At 48.1% G+C, this 19634-nt stretch overlaps 1 protein-coding gene across 2 annotated transcripts in view; it reads left to right on the top strand.

Annotated features, from left to right (window-relative positions):
• Positions 1 to 19634, top strand: part of LOC309358376 (unconventional myosin-Ie-like) — a 46290-nt gene that overhangs the window by 13498 nt on the left and 13158 nt on the right. For both annotated transcript variants that reach the window (XM_081891359.1, XM_081891358.1), the window contains exons 2-14: positions 357 to 494; positions 1889 to 1978; positions 4768 to 4862; positions 5488 to 5575; positions 9584 to 9673; positions 11012 to 11143; positions 12194 to 12328; positions 13658 to 13790; positions 14144 to 14340; positions 15150 to 15230; positions 15761 to 15847; positions 16209 to 16295; positions 18223 to 18390. In XM_081891359.1, coding sequence (XP_081747485.1) covers positions 357 to 494; positions 1889 to 1978; positions 4768 to 4862; positions 5488 to 5575; positions 9584 to 9673; positions 11012 to 11143; positions 12194 to 12328; positions 13658 to 13790; positions 14144 to 14340; positions 15150 to 15230; positions 15761 to 15847; positions 16209 to 16295; positions 18223 to 18390 — 1521 coding nt within the window. The remainder of the gene's footprint in view (positions 1 to 356; positions 495 to 1888; positions 1979 to 4767; positions 4863 to 5487; positions 5576 to 9583; positions 9674 to 11011; positions 11144 to 12193; positions 12329 to 13657; positions 13791 to 14143; positions 14341 to 15149; positions 15231 to 15760; positions 15848 to 16208; positions 16296 to 18222; positions 18391 to 19634) is intronic.

Raw genomic sequence — 19634 nt, 5'->3', positions numbered from 1 at the left:
TGTGGTTTATTTTCACTGGCTTTTAAACAACTTGGTTATTCTCACACTATGTTGTATTTAATTGTTTACCACCTCAGGAATATTTGTCCCCTTTCAAGACAGCGTAAAAATATTTTTACTTCTACTACTACTAATGTTTTAGATAATATTAAACATCATCCTTTGGAATTCTTTCCCTCTGTGTTCTTTTTGGCACCAGCAAGACTTCTTAAAGATCTTTCCTGTTTTGCACCTTTGCTGGTATTGTTTTTAAGGTGTCCTGATGGCTAGTGCGCTTGCTGCCCTCGACCCCTTTGGGGGGAAGGATGCCTGGATATAATTCAATAAACACAACTGTTAATAATACTCTCCCGCAGGTCAGCAAAGAGCGGTATCACTGGCAGACCCAGAATGTCAAGCAGACTGGCGTGGACGACATGGTCCTGCTGTCCAAGATCAATGAGGATGCCATCGTGGAGAACCTCAAGAAGCGGTTCATGGACGACTATATATTTGTATCCTTTTACACGTGTTGGGGTTTTTTGTGGGGAGTCAGCCTTGAGTAAAGGCTCTGACCAATTTCTTTGGGGGGAAGAATTGAGGTATGAACCTGCCGTTTCCTTTTAAACAGGTCCAGGGCAGTTATGACGGGATTCTGGCAGAAATGGCTGAAGAAATTTGCCGATATCTGCTTATTTGTGTCCGGAACGGAAATTGATCCAGAGAATGCGATGGGTGTTTGCTGCAGTTAACGGATTGTGGCTGAATCCTGACAAGACAGAAGTACTGTTCTTGGGGGACAGTGGTCTGGTGGGTGTGGGGGACTCCCTGGTCCTGAATGGGGTGACTGTGCCCCTGAAGGACCAGGTGCGCAGCCTGGGAGTCATTCTGGACTCACAACTGTCCATGGAGGCGCAGGTCAAGTCTGTGTCCAGGGCGGCTGTCTAACAGCTCCATCTGGTACGCAGGATGAGACCCTCCCTGCCCGCAGACTGTCTCGCCAGAGTGGTGCATGCTCTGGTTATCGCCCGCTTGGACTACTGCAATGCGCTCTATGTGGGCCTACCTTTGAAGGTGATCCAGAAACTACAATTAATCCAGAATGCGGCAGCTAAACTGGGGACTGGGAGCGGCCGCCGAGACCACATAACACTGGTCTTGAAAGACCTACATTGGCTCTCAGTACATTTCCGAGCGCAATTCAAAGTGTTGGTACTGACCTTTTAAGCCCTAAATGGCCTCGGCCCAGTATATCTGAAACAATGTCTTCACTCCCGTCGTTCAGCCCAAACACTGAGGTCCTCCTCCGAGGGCCTTCTGGTGGTTCCCACACTGCGAAAAGTGAGTTTACAGGGAACCAAGCAGAGGGCCTTCTCAGTAGTGGCGCCCGTCCTCCTGTCAGATGTCAAGGAAATAAACACCTGACTTTTAAATGGCATCTGAAGGCAGCCCTGTACAGGGAGGTTTTTAATGCTCGAGGTTTTTTGCATTTTAATATTTTGTAGGAAGCCACCCAGATTGGCTGAGGCAATCCAGTGCGATGGGCGGCATATATATAATATAATTATTATTGTTGTTATTATTTATGGCATTAAATACTGCCCTATACCTGGAGGTATATTATTCCATCTGCAAATGATATTTCATCGGTCGGGTTTCCGGTCCTCCCACCATTTGCATTGCAATGAACGAGTAGAATCATGCAATGGCAGCAAAATTAGTTCTGTAGATTATGTCATTTCACCGCAGCGAGTCAAATAATGGAGAAGGTCTGGATTATCCTTTGGCCTGATCCAGCTTCAGGGCTCTGGCTGTTTCAGCTGCGAGGGAACCTGCTGGATTTGACTGATCACTGAATTGCCTGCCCATCCTTGTTTTGTTCCTTGACCCTTGACTTAAACATAAAAAGACCTACATTGGTCCTGTCCTGATTTCCGTGAACCCCTTCAAACAACTGCCCTACTTCACCGACCGCGAGATCGACATGTACCAGGGGGCGGTAAGTCACTAGGTTTGCCTTCCTTTTGTTTATGCAGCTGCCGAGGTGGAGAGTGCCCCTGGGCATGTGCAGAGTCCCGCCCCCACCCCCTTCCGGTGACACTGGCTTCCCCAGCTTCCCTCAAAGCAACTATCGAGATCTGTCATTTGTAGGAATTCCATTTTTCTGAGCCTTGCGCTGACAATTGAACGAGAAGCGTACATTGGCTCCCAGTACATTTCCAAGCACAATTCAAAGTGTTGGTGCTGACCTTTAAAGCCTTAAACAGTCTCGGCCCAGTATATCTGAAGGAGCGTCTCCACCCCCATAGTTCTGCCCGGACGCTGAGGTCCAGCTCTGAGGGCCTTCTGGCGGTTCCCTCGCTGTGAGAAGCCAAGTTACAGGGAACCAGGCAGAGGGCCTTCTCGGTGGTGGCACCTGCCCTGTGGAACGCCCTCCCAGCAGGTGTCAAAGAGAACAACAACTACCTGACATTTAGAAGACATCTGAAGGCAGCCCTGTTTAAGGAAGCTTTTAATGTTTGATGAATTATAGTATTTTTAATCTTTGTTGGAAACCGCCAAGAGTGGCTGGGGAAATCCAGCCAGATGGGCAGGGTACAAATAATTAATAATAATAATAATAATAATAATAAATATTGTCGAGGAACTCTTGGATTAGAACAGGGCAGGGGAATATCTGTGCCTTGCCCCACCCCAATAGTGACTTCCCATCAGATAAGTCCCAGAAGCCAGCATGGTCCAACAAGGAGGGAGGAGGATGGGAGTTATAGTTCAGCAGCGCCCAGAGGGCTATAGGTTCCCCAGACCCATCTCAGAGTCTCGGCTAACCCAGGAAAGCTCTTTTGAACACTGAAGCAACAAAAAGATATTCTGTGTCCTGTGCCTGGCAGTCAGAAATTCAACTTTCCTGGGTAGCAATGGGTGGTCAGCTTCCCCTGTTGTATTCCTGCCTGCTGTACTGCTCCTACCTTCCAGAATGGGAAGGTGAGGTAGGTGGGAGCTGGCCTGAAACTCTGCTGGAGCCTGGGAATGGCTTCCTCCTCTCCAGTGACGCTGCGAAAGCCGTGAGTCAAAGGAGGGAGCGTGGCCACACTCACAGAGTTGTGCAACTGGAACCTCGGCGCCCAGTCAGAAGTGCCATTGATTTGCCTTGCCCACTCTGACCCACATGGAGGTCTGCTTTGCTCTGACATTGCCATCTAGTGGCCAGTGGGCAGACCATCCCCGTTAACAGCCAGCTGTAGGGAGGGAGATTGATGGGTGGATAAAGGTAAAAGGACCCCTGACCATTAGGTCCAGTCGTGGCCAACTCTGGGCTTGCGGCGCTCATCTCGCTTTATTGGCCGAGGGAGCCGGCGTACAGCTTCCGGGTCATGTGGCCAGCATGACTAAGCCACTTCTGGCGAACCAGAGCAGCGCACGGAAACGTCGTTTACCTTCCCGCCGGAGCAGTACCTATTTATCTATTTGCACTTTGACGTGCTTTTGAACTGCTAGGTTGGCAGGAGCAGGGACTGAGCAACAGGAGCTCACCCCGTCACGGGGATTCGAACCACTGACCTTCTGATTGGCAAACCCTAGGCTCTGTGGTTTAACCCACAGTGCCACCCGCGTGGATGGATAGATAGATATTAAAAATGTTTCACAGAATCATGGAATTGTAGGAAGGGACCCCTTAGGATAGCAATCCTTACCTAGGATTTGTAAGGAATTGTAGGAAGGGACCCCTTAGGATAGCAATCCTTTGCTTTTTTTTCCTTTCAGGTTTTAATTTGCTCTTGCTGTTTTTCTGCCTTACTCCATTCCCCTCAAACCATTTGTCAGGCTCAAGTTGTGGTTATATTTCGTGCACTTAATTCACACATTTGCATACGGACCCCAAAACGCTTTGGCGGCGGAGCAATTAACAAATATTTTAAACGGACTGCCACTAATCGTCAGGGCTGTGCAAATAACTTATTATTATTTGGTGGGATCCGGCTAAGTTCTGCTTAGAGAAGACGCAATGGAATGCAGGGACCTAAGTTTGTTCTGTTGATTTTTGCGCTCTCCAAAAAAGCATGTATAAATGAATGAATGAATGAGTGCTGGTGATGATGCTGAAATTCCTCTAAATCAGGCATAGGCAAACTCGGCCCTCCAGATGTTTTGGGACTACAACTCCCATCATCCCTAGCTAACAGGACCAGTGGTCAGGGATGATGGGAATTGTAGTCTCAAAACATCTGGAGGGCCGAGTTTGCCTATGCCTGCTCTGAATGGGTGTGTACATTTACAAGATGTGTGTCTCTTGCTGTGTGGGATTAAACGAGAAGAGTGGGGGGGGGGGAGCCAACTTAAGATATAAACGCAATAAATAAATAAATTCTCCAGGTACCGTATTTTTTGCTCTATAAGACTCACTTTTTTCCTTCTAAAAAGTAAGGGGAAATGTGTGTGCATCTTATGGAGCGAATGCAGGCTGCGCAGCTATGCCAGAAGCCAGAACAGCAAGAGGGATTGCTGCTTTCACTGCGCAGCGATCCCTCTTGCTGTTCTGGCTTCTGGGATTCAGAATATTTTTTCCCTTGTTTTCCTCCTCCAAAAACTAGGTGCGTCTTGTGGTCTGGTGCGTCTTATAGAGCGAAAAATACGGGTAGTCATTTTCATGCCTGTGTCATTGCCATGATGGGGGATTCCCCTGCCCAAGGCCCTTTGTTACCTAGATCTTAAAATACCTTGGAAAGCAAAGGTTTTCTGGAAAATAGGATAATCAAATGTCTTACGTGGACCATTTCTTCCTCACAGGCCCAGTATGAAAACCCTCCTCATATCTATGCTCTGGCTGATAACATGTACCGGAACATGTTGATTGACGGGGAGAATCAGTGCGTCATTATCAGGTAATGTTACAGGGACAGAAAGGGTGGCATTGATATGGAGAAAGGTTGTGCTGTTTAGATTAGAAGAAAAGGCGACATAAGCAGTGGGGGAGATACATGATATTTGTAAAATCCTGCACAGTTTAGAGAACTGGGTAGGGAAGTTTGGGAGGAGGGGTTGGTAAAGATTTTTCATTTCATTTTAGAAATTAAATATATAAAACAAAGAGATGACAGACAGGCAGAAATTGAAAGATTAAAAAAAAAAACCCCACTACAAAATAGGCACGTATAATCTGTGCTGTTGCAGAGAGGTTAAAATGACGAAGTCACGAAAGCAAAAAGCAAGAGTGTTGTCTGCAGATGAAGAATATTCGCATTATCTTACTATCAAGTCTAGTTCCTGATTTGCCAGGCTTCTGATAATGGTTTGAAAATGATGGTTCTCTTGCATATGTAAGAAAGGAATGCCAAATCATTTAAAATGTGCCTGCAGGTTCTAGTCCTTGTCAAAATCTCAAATCATACGCGGTTTTCTCCATAATAGCTATATTCCAGTGTGACTGGTACGAAGCGTCTGGTGTATGATTTTAGTACCTCTCTTTGCAGCTAAACCCTTTGATATCTTCCTCTCCTTGTGTTGTAGTGGGGAGAGCGGTGCCGGCAAGACTGTAGCAGCCAAATACATCATGGGCTACATCTCCAAGGTGTCTGGTGGAGGCCCCAAAGTGCAGGTATTAAACCACATTGGCTAAATTTCCCCACCCGTGTTTCCAAGCAGTGATGCTTAACATGGGCCAGTTGCATGATGCAGCAGCTAAAAAGGCTAATGCTATTCTAGGCTGTATCAACAGAAGTCTAGTGTCCAGATCAAGGGAAGTAATAAGGTAAAGGGACCCTGACCATTAGGTCCAGTCGTGACTGACTCTGGGGTTACGGCGCTCATCTCGCTTTAGTGGCCGAGGGAGCCAGCATACAGCTTCCGGGTCATGTCGCCAGCATGAATAAGCTGCTTCTGGCAGGGGCGCCGACTTATAAAAAATATTGGGGGGGCCCATACCGGGGTCCTGCCCTGGGAAGTTTTCTAAATTTTAGACGAAAATTAGTGAGTTTTAAAGTTTTTTAAAAGTATTTTAGAGTCATATGATCAACATTAGAACCCCGAAAACTCGACTCTCTATAACTCCACACTCCGGGAAACTCGACAAGCCTGAAACACTTTTTGGCTTTGAAAAAAGAAACAAAACATAAACACGCACGGTATTTTCGTAAAAAGCTAATTTAATTTACAGTAACAATTATGCTTATAGACTATTACAGAGCAGTGAATATATAGCTCTGAAAAGACTGAAATGATATTTAAATAAATCCTAAACTATCATTAAAAGAATAAAACAAAAAATATTGCTGTCGCACGGTAATAGCACTTTGATTAATAAGTGAAATAGCTAATTTAAGCTTACTTTGAATAAGGCTGAGGGTTCATTAAATAAAAATAATATCTCAAAGTTAATGCTTTAATACAGTTAATAAAGTTAATACAGTATGCCTAATACTGTAATACTGTATGTAAATAATGGGCTTTAATTGGGTCTTACACCCTAAAAATATTTAAGTATTTGAAAATAACTAATACAGTACTATTGTAATATAGAAATATAGTACTAAACTAGTACTAATATTTCAAAACTGAAAATTTAACATTCTGTATGTATTTAATTCTCCATTTTATAAAGATTTTTAATATCTGACAGTGAGTTTGGAGTAGCCCAATGCAAAAATCCTGAGGATCCATGTGGATCCATGCTTTGTAACCACGTTTTTGCACCACTGTGACCCTAGGCAACAGTGGGTGCGTGATTTTTTTGGTGCAAGATGTAGCCATGGACATGCTATGTGATCTGATGGTGAATTTGGGGTGACCCAATGCAAAAATCCTGAGGATCCATGTGGATCCGTGCTTTGTAACCACGTTTTTGCACCACTGTGACCCTAGGCAACAGTGGGAGCGTGATTTTTTTGGTGCAAGATGTAGCCATGAACATGCTATGTGATCTGATGGTGAATTTGGGGTGACCCAATGAGAAAATCCTGAGGATCCATGTGGATCCGTGCTTTGTAACCACGTTTTTGCACCACTGTGACCCTAGGCAACAGTGGGAGCGTGATTTTTTTGGTGCAAGATGTAGCCATGGACATGCTATGTGATCTGATGGTGAATTTGGGGTGACCCAATGAGAAAATCCTGAGGATCCATGTGGATCCGTGCTTTGTAACCACGTTTTTGCACCACTGTGACCCTAGGCAACAGTGGGTGCATGATTTTTTTGGTGCAGGCTGTAGCCATGGACATGCTATGTTATCTGATGGTGAATTTGGGGTGACCCAGTGCAAAGATCCTGTGGATCCATGCTTTGTAACCACGTTTTTGCACCATTGCAGCCCCAGGCAACAGTGGGTGCGTGATTTTTTTGGTACAGACTGTAGCCATGGACATGTAATGTGATCTGATGGTGAATTTGGGGTGACCCGATGCAAAAATCCTGAGGATCCATGTGGATCCGTGCTTTGTCACCACGTTTTAAATTGGGAGGGAAGGAAAAACACAGAAGGGACAAGAAGCACAAGAGGAGTGTGCGGAGAAGCAGCTGGCTAAGAATGCAGGCGAGGAGTTTTAACGGGGTGGGGGGGAGGAAAGGAAGGCAAAAGTCCCCCCCCCCAAGCCAGCCCTCTCTCTCTCTCTCTCTCCCACCTGGAGCCTGCAGTGTGACTAGGAAAAAATTAGAAGGAAGGACTCGATCCTTTCCTTAACCCTCTGCTTGCCAGGAGGGCAGGGGATTCCCTGCTCTTTGTTGAGTTTGAGCAAACGCAGCAACAGAAGCGGGTGGGCAGTAAGACCCTGAGGCAGAATGCAGGAAAGCCCCTGCGCTCCAGCGAGTCAGCTCCAGGGACCACACATTCGCTCAATAACACGCACAGAGCGAAATTTACGGTAATAATTTTTGTTAAATTATTGGGGGGGCAGAGCCCCCCCAAACGAATTTTTGAGGGGGCTCGGGCCCCCTCAGGCCCCATGGAGTCGGCGCCTATGGCTTCTGGCGAACCAGAGCAGCGCACGTAAACGTCGTTTACCTTCCCATCGGAAGGTACCGTATTTTTCGCCCCATAGGACGCACTTTCCCCCCTCCCGTTTACCTTCCCGCCAGAGCGGTACCTATTTATCTACTTGCACTTTGACGTGCTTTCAAACTGCTAGGTTGGCAGGAGCAGGGAGCGAGCAACGGGAGCTCACCCCATTGCGGGGATTCGAACCCCCGACTTTCTGATCGGCAAGTCCTAGGCTCTGTGGTTTAACCCACAGCGCCACCCGGGTCAGGGAAGTCATAGTCCTGCCTTGGTCAGAGCATACCTGAAATACTGTGTCCAGTTCTGGGCGCCACAATTTAAGAAGGATGTTGACAAGCTGGAACATGTGCACAGGAGGGCGACCAAGATGGTTAAGGATCTGGGAACCAAGCCTTATGAGGAATGGTTGAGGGAGCTGGGTGTGTCTGTCCTGGGGGGAAAGGAGACTGAGAGGAGATGTGATAGCCATCTTCAAATATCTGAAGGGCCGGGTCACGTGGAAGATTGAGCAAGCTAGTTTCCTGCTGCTGCTGCTACAGAGCGTAGGGCCCAAACCACTGGATTTAAGTGACAGCAGAAAAAGAATCAGATTAAACCTTGGGAAGGACTTTCAGAGGGTAAGGGGACAGATTCCCTTGGAAGGTGGTGGACTCTCCTATATTGGAGATCTTTAAGCAAAGGTTGGGTGGCCATCTATCGTGAATTGTCACTGTCCAGTCTACAGGCAATTGAAGTCCTGGCTGAGGACGTCAGGACCGGGGGCAAGATGGCGGGGTGGGATCAGGAACAAGAGTCCAGAAACCAGGGGTCCGAGGGTCGAGAAGCAGGGAGTCACAAAGTCCAGGATCCGAGAGTCGAGAAGCAAGGAGGCACGAAGTCAAGGATCCGAGGGTCGAGAAGCAAGGAGTCACAAAGTCAAGGATCCAAGGGTTGAGAAGCAGGGAGTCATGAAGTCAAGGGTCCGAGGGTCGAGAAGCAAGGAGTCACGAAGTCAAGGATCCGAGGGTCGAGAAGCAAGGAGTCACAAAGTCAGGGGTCCGAGAGTCAAGAAGCAAGGACTCACGAAGTCCAGGGTCCGAGGGTCGAGAAGCAGGGAGTCATGAAGTCCAGGGTCCAGGGGTTGAGAAGCAGGGAGTCATGAAGTCCAGGGTCCAGGGGTTGAGAAGCAGGGAGTCACGAAGTCCAGGGTCCAAGGGTCAGGAAACAAAAAGCCAAACGCAGCAAGGCAGGAAACGTGTTGTTGTGGCAAAGAGCCGAAGGGAAATGCTGACCTTATATCCCTTCCCGGCTCTTGCCACCAGGTGCAGTGAGTTACCAGTCGGCCTCACCTGTGCGGCCGCGCCTCGCCTCTCCAGAACAAACTTAGGAAAGCCCCAGTCCTGCGAAGCCCTACTGGTCCCAGGGCCCGGCTCCTTCATGCACTCCTGACATGGATGCTTTAGTTGAGATTCCTGCATTTTAGTGGGTTGGACTAGATGCCTCTTAGGGTCCCTTCCAAGGTCTATGGTTCTATGATGTTAATTGAGAGGGGGCTCTTGCGTGTCTCAGGCAATTGTAAGCAAAGGAGCTGTACCAGATTTAATATCAACCCCCCCAAAACCCCATTTCCACCTCAGCACGTGAAGGAAATCATCCTGAAATCCAACCCTCTCCTGGAGGCATTCGGGAACGCCAAGACGGTTCGGAACAACAACTCGAGCCGATTTGTAAGTGTCTGCGAAACCGAGACTGGAGATCTGTTTGTGATATGTGGGCTCTGACTGGGAGGTTTGGCTTTCCTGACACCGACTCCATGAGGCCTAGAAACTTGGCAGTGTCGGTTCAAAAGCGGAAATGCAAAAGCAAAACACAAATGGGCATTCTGCGGAAGCTGAATTTTTAGGCACCCAGTAAGAATAGAAGGAATTGTGGCTTACACACAGTCTTATCTTATTTCTGTGACCCCTTTAGTTAGTCACTATTTGAGATAAAAGACATTCGCCAACCATCCCTTCCTTTCAGATGCATGTTTGACAACTTTTTACTCCCCAATGCCTTTTCTGACTGATATTTTAAATTGTCTTCGACGGATTGTCGAATATCTGTGTGTGCTTTATACCTCCTTTTTTCCCTACACCACTTGTGATCATTTATAATGTGAGCAGTTTATAAATTTAAAAATCTGAAGGAGCGTCTCCACCCCCATTGTTTTGCCCGGACACTGACGTCCAGCTCACAGGGCCTTCTCAGTGGTGACGCCCGCCCAGTGCAACGCCCTCCCACCAGATGTCAAAGAGAAAAACAACTACCAGACTTTTAGAAAACATCTGAAGGCAGCCCTGTTTAGGGAAACTTTTAATGTTTGATTTTAATATTTTGTTGGAAGCTGCCCAGAGTGGCTGGGGAAGCCCAGCCAGATGGGCGAGGTATAAAAATAAATTATTATTATTATTATTATTATTATTATTATTATTATTAGCATATAAGAGAAAAGGTCACCCTTTAACCCAAAGGTAAGGAATATCCTTGGGCTTCCCAAGATAGGACTCTGACTCCCATCATCTCTAGCTAGTCTGTTCAGGGGTGATGATGGGACTTGTCCTTCACCAACATCTGAAGAGTTGCTCAGGTTCCCAGTTCCCTTCAAGACTCTCCTGGCTTCAGCGAAAGGAATCTGAAGCCTCCGGAGCGCAGCGAGAACTCGCGCTGCGCTCCGAAGACTTTAGGCAGCTATCCCTGAAGCTTGGAGAGCGAGAGGGGTCAGTGCACACCGACCCCTCTCGCTCTCCAGGCTTCAGCAAAAGCAACACAAAGCCTCCGGAGCACGGAGACAGCGCTCCCTCTGCGCTTTGGAGGCTTTGCGTTGCTTTCGCTGAAGCCAAGGAGCCTGCATTCACTCCATAGGACGCACACACATTTCGCCTTCATTTTTGGAGGGTAAAAAGTGCGTCCTATAGAGTGAAAAATACGGTATTTTGTTTGCCAATGCAACAATGATTGGGGCTCGGGGTTGTGGTCTCGGGAAGCGTCATTCTAACGGAGTCCCCTTCCTGTTTGCCCCCCAGGGCAAGTATTTTGAGATCCAGTTCAGCCGGGGCGGGGAGCCTGACGGAGGCAAGATCTCCAACTTCCTGCTGGAGAAGTCGCGTGTCGTCAGCCAGAACCCAGGAGAGAGGAGCTTCCACATCTACTATCAGGTGATGGATCAGGCCCAAATTATCTTATGGGAAGAGGCCAGAGGGGTGTGTTTGTGTGTGTGTTTTGGTGTCCTTCAGAGCTAAAACTGGCATCCCCAAGGGGCGGCACTTGGTGGCCTCAATGGCATCCCTGAGCCACACCCCTTGCCAGCTCTGCTTCATGGCCTCAAGTGGTTTATCCTGGAAAACGTAGCTGTCAACGTTTCCCTTTTTTTAAGGGACATTCCCTTATTCCGAATAGGATTCCTTGCAAGAAAAGGGAAAAGTCATGCTGGAAAAGGGGGACAATGCCACTGTTCCACCTTACAATGTCGCTGGAGGTTTGCAGTTTTTTTAACTCTTTTTTTAAAAAAAATATTTATACTTTTCAGATGTATACATTTCACTGGTTTTGCAATCGTTTTGACATTTCGAAACTTGACTTCCTTCCCCCTCTTCCTACTGTTCCTTAAGTTTATTTTTAATATCTTCTGCATGTCCAGATTAACTTAATTTGTTCATTTGTTCATCTACTTTAAATATATACTCTTATGAAACCGCAGGTTATTACAAGAATCCTGCCAGTGTTGTTATCGGTTTACAATTTACCTGTAAATATTCAATAAACCATTTCCATTCTTTTATAAAAAGTTTGTTAGCTTGATCTCTTATTCTTCCGGTAAGTTTTGCCATTTCTGCATATTCCATAAGTTTTTGTATCCATTCTTCGTTTGCCGGAACTTCTTCCTCTTTCCATTTTTGGGCAAGTAACATTTTTGTCGCTGTATACATGAATAAGCTGCTATACAGTGGTTCTGTCCCTATAATTCCCAAGAGAAAAGCTTCTGGTTTTGTTTTTTTAAAACGAACATTATTTTAAGCATCCTTTTCATTTCATTATGTATCATTTTTTGATCTCTTAAGACATTTGTGCTGTTCTACGTCATAAAGGTATTGTAAAGGCTTTGCAGAGCTGAGAGGTTTCTTGAGCTCTTAACACGTTTTGCATAGAAAATGTCTCATTTTGTTTATTAATTACCTCTTCCCTGTCCCTTCCCCTCCTCACTGCAGCTGCTGGAAGGAGCCAGCACAGAGCAGCGAGAAAATTTGGGTATCACCACTCCAGATTATTACTACTACCTCAACCAGTCGGCAGCTTACAAAGTGGAAGACGTCAACGACCACCAGGAATTTCAGGAGACATTGGTATGAAACCAAGGCTTTTAAATCATCATCCTCATTTCATAAAATTTATAGCCCTCTTGTTTGTAAAGTGTGTGGGGGGGAGCCCTTCAAAGCAGAAAATATTATCCGTTAAAAACAACTATTTCAAACATCCGAAAGATTATTTAAAGCTGCTCCAAACCAGATCAAAACACATGTCGACATGGGTCTGGATAGAGTGGCCTGAACAAAATTGTTTCTAGCCGGTGCCGAAAAGAGGTCAGTGAAGACCTGATTTCAAGAGGCAAGGAGTTCCATAGTGTGGATGCTGCAACACTAAACAATCGATTTCTTGCAACATGGAATGGGTATCATGGGGTCAGTTCTATGCTTGCTGTGTTTGATGACCTGTGTGTTTTCTGAGGTCACTAGAATCCAGGCCATTTCCCTGCTGAGCGCTCAAGAAACTGTGGTCAGTCCACTTAGAGGACAAGAGTTTCAGGGGACCTAGACCCAGGGGCAGAGCAGGGTGGGGGCAGTTATTTTTTCCTTTAATTTTTTTTGGGGGGCCCCAAGAGAGCGGAGCCCTAAGTTATAGTTTGAATCTGGCACCGCATATAGTAGTACACTGAGCTCCATGGAGGAAATGCAGAGCACAATTTTTCAAAGCACAAACCGGTTAAAATAATGAAAATACAACCAAGAGAATATTTTTTCCTCAAGGGGGGAGAACAATTTGCATGTGTATTCCCCTGAAGGAAAGGGAATTGGCACATGACCAGAGACACGTAGCCCAGAATTTTGACAAGTCACCTGGTCCCCCTTTTTCTTCTCTAGAGGTTCCCCTTTGGTACGGACTCCTTTTCACAGAATTGCAGAGTCGGAAGGGGACCCTAAATGCCATCTAGCCTGTCAGGGAACTGACATCAGAGCAAGGGCGGAGGCAGGGCTCTAGAGCGATGCCGGAGAGGGGACCAGCAGGGGGGAAGGAATTCAGCGTAACACCAGTAGAGAAGAGAGGGAGGTGGAGGAATTGGAGACTGGGCTCCAAGACCCTGCATCAGAGACTAGTGGAGAGAGCGCTGGCACACCCCTGCCTTCCCCTTACTTGCGCAGATGAGTTCCGCGCAGGGAACATAGGAGGAGACTTGGCGTCAAACAGCTCTTGTGCTGGAAAAGGTTCAAGAAACGCCCACTGACAGATTCTGCAAGTGACTGACCGGCCACGGAGTGTGGGCTGTCAGCCAAGGCATGGTGAACCAGGCAACCTGACACAACTAGCAGGCAACTTATGCACAAGTAACCCCTTACAACCATTACATAGCCCAACCCCACTGCAATGGCATCTCTTTCTCTCCCTCCCATCTCCAGACAGCCATGGATGTGGTGGGCCTCTCGGGGGAAGAGCAAGCCTTGGTGCTCCAGATCGTGGCCGGGATCCTGCACCTGGGCAACATCACTTTCCGGGAGTCGGGCAATTACGCCATGGTGGAGAGCGAGGACTGTGAGTTGTGGGGCTGGCAGCTGAGGGGTTTCAGCAGCGACTGGTTCCCCTTGGGACCGGTAGGGTGGAAGGCAAGGGAGTCCAACAGTAGGGGGCGCTGGTTTCCTGTGACTTCCTCAGGAAAAGAAACCAACAACTGTCGTTTGTTAAGAGTGCTTTCCCCCTCACAGAGCTACAATTCCCAGATTTCCCTGAGGGGGACGAGCAGCCCCAGCACCCTTAGCAAACTACAGTTCCCAGGGTTCTTCGTGGGGGAGCCGCGACTGTCTAAAGCAGGGTGGCAGTGCTCTAAATGTGTGCCGCGAATCTGGCCTGAAAACAACCGTGGCAGCCAAGTCCCCTCTCTCCCCCAGTCCTGGCTTTCCCATCGTACCTCTTGGCCATCGACCAGCAACGCCTCAAGGAGAAGCTGACCAGTCGGAAGATGGACAGCAAGTGGGGCGGGCAGCAGGAGGTGATTGACGTGACGCTGAACGTGGAGCAGGCCAGCTTCACCCGGGACGCCCTCTCCAAGGCCCTCTATGCCCGTCTCTTCGATTTCCTGGTGGACGTGAGTTTCAGGGCTGGGCACCCAAAAGGGCATGGAGGTGGGTGGGTGGACATTTTGAGAAGGTCCTGTTCCAAAGACCCACTCAGGTGACCGCATTTGTCACCTGGGTCTCCAGCCTGTGGCGATTTGTCTTCTGTCCAAACATGCGGTAAAACATATGTTCAAAAAATACAGTAAAGGTTCGCTACCTATGCTAGTATTTGATTGACGTTGGAGTGAGACTCGAGTTGAGAAATAAGACTAAGAGCACATACAGTGGTGCCTCGGGATGCGAACGGGATCCGTTCCGGAGCCCTGTTCACATCCTGAAGCGAACGCAACCCGTGGCCGCGCATGCACAGGTCGTGATTTGCTACTTCCGCGCATGCGCGTGATGTCATTTTGACCACCTGCGCATGCGCGAGCGACAAAACCCGGAAGTAACTGGCTTGTGCCAGGTGCAAAATGTCGTCCTGGTCTCCCAGGTCCTAACCTAGCACTCTAGCCACTGCACTACACTGCCTGTGATGTAGCCTCTTACATGAACACACCATCAGCACATTATACTTTACCTCTGGCTGCAATATCCAGCCACTTGCAATATTATTATTATTTTAAAAAAAGAAGATCCCAGTTTTCCAACTCCGGAATGGTTGGATGGTAGGTGATGCCTGAAAACGGAGCCATGTTTGTGCAAAACACAACTCTCTGCAGGTCCTGCATGCTAAGTCCTGGTTATTTAGATTTGATTGTGAAAACTTGGCTTATTTCATGAGATCTGCCCTCCTTCTCCCTCTTCCCTTTTGTCCGCTGCTCTTATTTGCTCTCAGGCTGTCAACAAGGCCATACAGAAAGACCGCCAGGAATACAGCATCGGGGTTCTGGATATCTACGGCTTTGAGATCTTCCAGGTAATATTAAAAAAAGGAAATAGCAGATTCCCCTGAAACGTGGGGCACACCCCTCCTCCAATAATAATAATAATAATAATAATAATAATAATAATAATAATAATAATAATAATGATGATTTATTTGCACCCCGCCCATCTGGCTGGGTTTCCCCAGCCACTCTGGGCGGCTTCCAACAAAGATTAAAAATACATTGCAATGCTTTGCACCCACCATTAATTTCAGAGGATTCTGCTTGAGAAACTGCTCTGCCTTCCTGGCTGCCTATTTCCCCCCAGGAAAGGAACCAGCAAATATAATAACTAAATAATATATATGCATATTGATGCACATTTTTTCTACAAGCTGGAGACAGGCGGAGAGACCCAGGGTTTGTTCCAACTGAGTCTTGTTGGCGGAGGGTTGAGAAGCTGAGGTCAGGGCAGCGATGCCCAACATTTCTGTCCCCCCGTCGCAACCCAAATCTCCGACTTCCCCTCCTGCGACTCTCGAGTTCTTCCTGACAGCCCCTTCTTTCTTCCTCTCTGCAGAAAAATGGATTTGAACAGTTTTGCATCAACTTTGTGAACGAGAAACTGCAGCAGATTTTCATCGAGCTGACGCTGAAGGCCGAACAGGTGAGAGAGACCGGCGGTGGTGTTTTTGTTCAGTGTAGGAAGTGAAACGGACAAGAGATGACTGTTATATGCCCTACAAGGAATGTCCACATTACGGCGATCATTGACAGATGTTGTCGGCCTCCACTTCCCCTCAGTCCCAGCCAGTGTGGGGATGATGGGAATTGTAGTTCGGCAGCATCTGGAGGGCCATCCCTACTGTAGATAGTACCTATTGGCCAGTGTCCGTGAAGTCATTCGCATATGGTCCCAGGAGCAGTTTAGTGCTGATGGATGGATAGAGAAAGTGTGTGTGTCTGTTGTGCAAGTTTAGCTCCTCATCCAGCCAATCATCCCACAATCCCCCTCTTCCGACCCACAGGAGGAATACGTCCAGGAGGGCATCCGCTGGAACGCCATTGACTACTTCAACAACAAAGTCGTGTGCGACCTCATTGAGAACAAAGTGGTGAGTGGGGAAAACATTGGGACGATATTGGGATGGGGGGGCAACTCCCATCTCTTGCGCGGGCACAATTAGTGCCAGCAACATCCGTTAAGAGTTTGGGTGTAATCTTTGACACCTCCCTTTCCATGGAGGCGCAGATTACAGCTATAACAAAGGCGGCATTTTTTCATCTCTGCCAAGCTAAGCATTTGGCTCCTTACCTCTCTCGCCCTGACCTAGCCACTGTGATCCACGTGACGGTCACCTCCAGGCTTGATTATTGTAACTCGCTCTATGTGGGGCTGCCCTTGAGACTGACCCAGAAACTCCAGCGGGTGCAGAATGCCACAGCGAGACCCCTTACGGGGTCCTCGCTGTGAGATCACATTCACCCGGTGCTATACCAGCTGCAGTGGCTCCCGGTGGAGTACAGGATCAGGCTTAAGGTGCTGGTTTTAACCTTTAAAGCCCTATATGGCCTAGGACCCTCGTACCTACGGGACCGCCTCTCCTGGTATGTCCACAGAGGAACTTACGGTCTTCAAATAAAAACTTCCTGAAGGTCCCAGGCCACAGAGAGGTTAGGTTGGCCTCAACCAGAGCCAGGGCTTTTTTGGCAGTGGCCCTGATCTGGTGGAACGCTCTGTCCCAAGAGACTAGGGCCCTGCGGGAATTGACATCTTTCCGCAGGGCCTGCAAGACGGAGCTGTTCCGCCTGGCCTTTGGCCAGGGCACAGTCTGACTCCCTCCTTCGGTAATTCTCATAGAACTCTAGCCCAATGGTTGCCATCAATTTGATGCTGAATTGATTTGATTCTGAATTGATTTTAGAATGTATTTCAATTAATTGTTTGTGATTTTATGTAAACTGTGTTACTTTTACTGTTGTTAGCCGCTCTGAGCCCGGCTTCGGCTGGTAAGGGCAGGATATAAATAAAAGTTTATTATTATTATTTATTAAAAGTTGAAGGAGGAGCCTCGCCACCTCCTGCGTCCCGGGGTTCATACCTGCCTGAACTGTCACCTCTCCCCTCAAAGAACCCTGGGAGTTGTCGCTGGGCAAGGGTGCAGAGTGACTCCTGTTATAGAGATTCTTTTGGGGGCGCAAGTTTACTCGGGGGGGGGGGGGGGAATAGGGAAGAAAACACCAAAGGAAAAACAAGCCCGTCAGCTTGGCAGTAGAATAAGCATCAATACATCCATCTTAGTTTACAAATACAGATTGGGATGTATGCCATTCAAATGACCAAACAGGTATCCAAGCGAAAGGGGTGCTTGTATAGAGTACATCCAATTTGGTGGCCGTTGTTGCGAGTTCCGCAGATTCACTCTGCGCTGCACAACAAAGTCCTTTCTTTTATTTGTCCCAAATCTCCCAACATTTGGCTTCATTGGATATCAGCTGCGTGAAGCCGCGCTGGGGGGGGACTTTGGGTCAATTGCCCTCCCCCGCAGGGTTGTTGTGAGGATAAAATGGAGAGGGAGAAATTCGCACTCGGCACCTATGGGCTACTTTTAAAATGAGGCTGCATTTTAAATTGCATTTTAACCTGTATTTTAAATTGGGGTTCCCCCCCCCCATTATGTTTTTACTGTAATTTTATTCGTGATAGCCGCTCTGAGCCTGGCTCTGGCCGGGGAGGGCGGGGTATATATACAAATTTATTATTATTATTATTACTATTTATTTGGGGGAAGGGGGAATACAAATGCAACAAGAATATATTAATACTACTGATGATATCAATATTATGTTAGTAATAACTATTATGATATAATTATGCTAATCGTTAATAATTGTTCTATAATAATGATGTATCTAATATGCATATGCGCACAAACGAAAACAATCTCCCATCCCAATTAATTCAGCTGCTAGCCTCCTCTTATTTATTTATTTTCTCTTTCCCTCCTCTTCCCCTCCCCCCATTGCTGCTCCCACTCCCAGAATCCTCCGGGGCTGATGAGCATCCTGGACGACGTCTGCGCCACGATGCACGCCAAGGGCGAGGGGGCCGACCACACCCTCTTGCAGAAGCTCCAGACGGCCCTGGGGACCCACCCCCACTTCAACAGTTGGAACCAGGGCTTCGTCATCCACCATTATGCCGGGAAGGTCAGTGCCCCCCAGGAGGGGAATCTGAGAGGGAAGCAGTGGGTGGGTCTCCCTCTCCCTCATCCACAGAGCTGTGAATCTTTTTTGAATTGAGGTTGAATCCTGACAAGACAGAAGTACTGTTTTGGGGGGACAGGGGGCAGGCAGGTGTGGGGGACTCCCTGGTCCTGGATGGGGTAACTGTGCCCCTGAAGGACCAGGTGCGCAGCCTGGGACTCATTCTGGACTCACAGTTGTCCATGGAGGTTAATTCTGTGTCCAGGGCAGCTGTCTATCAGCTCTATCTGATACGCAGGATGAGACCCTCCCTGCCAGCAGACTGCCTCACCAGAGTGGTGCATGCTCTGGTTATCTCCCGCTTGGACTACTGCAATGCTCTCTATGTGGGGCTACCTTTGAAGGTGATCCAGAAACTACAACTAATCCAGAATGCGGCAGCTAGACTGGGGACTGGGAGCGGCCACCGAGACCACATAACCCCGGTCTCTACATTGGCTCCCAGGATGTTTTCGAGCACAATTCAAAGTGTTGGTGCTGACGTTGAAAGCTCTAAACGGCCTCGGTCCAGTAGACCTGAAGGAGCGTCTCCACCTCCATCGTTCTGCCCAGACACTGAGGTCCAGCTCTGAGGGCCTTCTGGCGGTTCCCTCACAGCTTAGTCATGCTGGCCACATGACCCGGAAGCTGTACTCTGGCTCCCTCAGCGTAAAGCGAGATGAGCGAAGCAACCCCAGAGTCAGCCACGACTGGACCTAATGGTCCCTTTACCTTTACACCTGTGGGTAGCCTTTAAACACCCTGCGGACGACTCTGGGGTTGCGGCGCTCATCTCGCTTTATTGGCTGAGGGAGCTGGCGTACAGCTTCCAGGTCATGTGGCCAGCATGACTAAGCCACTTCTGGCGAACCAGAGTAGTGCACAGAAATGCCATTTACCTTCCCGCCGGAGTGGTACCTATTTATCTACTTGCACTTTGACGTGCTTTCGAACTGCTAGGTTGGCAGGAGCAGGGACCGAGCAACGGGAGCTCACCCCGTGGCGGGGATTCGAACCGCCGACCTTCCGATCGGCAAGCCCTAGGCTCTGTAGTTTAACCTACAGCGCCACCCGCGTCCCTTGACCCGCAGGTATACTGAATCACAAACAATTTCGGAAAATTTAAAGAAAGGGAAAGGCAGGCCGTTGGTGGCTGTCACTGCCACTAAGTCATGCAGCAAGCAGGGAGTCTCTCCCGGCCTTGTCTG

Source organism: Podarcis melisellensis (genome assembly GCF_964234715.1).
Source record: "Podarcis melisellensis genome assembly, chromosome: 16".
In the NCBI taxonomy this organism is placed as follows: domain Eukaryota; kingdom Metazoa; phylum Chordata; class Lepidosauria; order Squamata; family Lacertidae; genus Podarcis; species Podarcis melisellensis.
The sequence above is the reverse complement of the archived record's forward strand: the minus strand, read 5'-3'. Positions and strand labels throughout refer to the sequence as shown.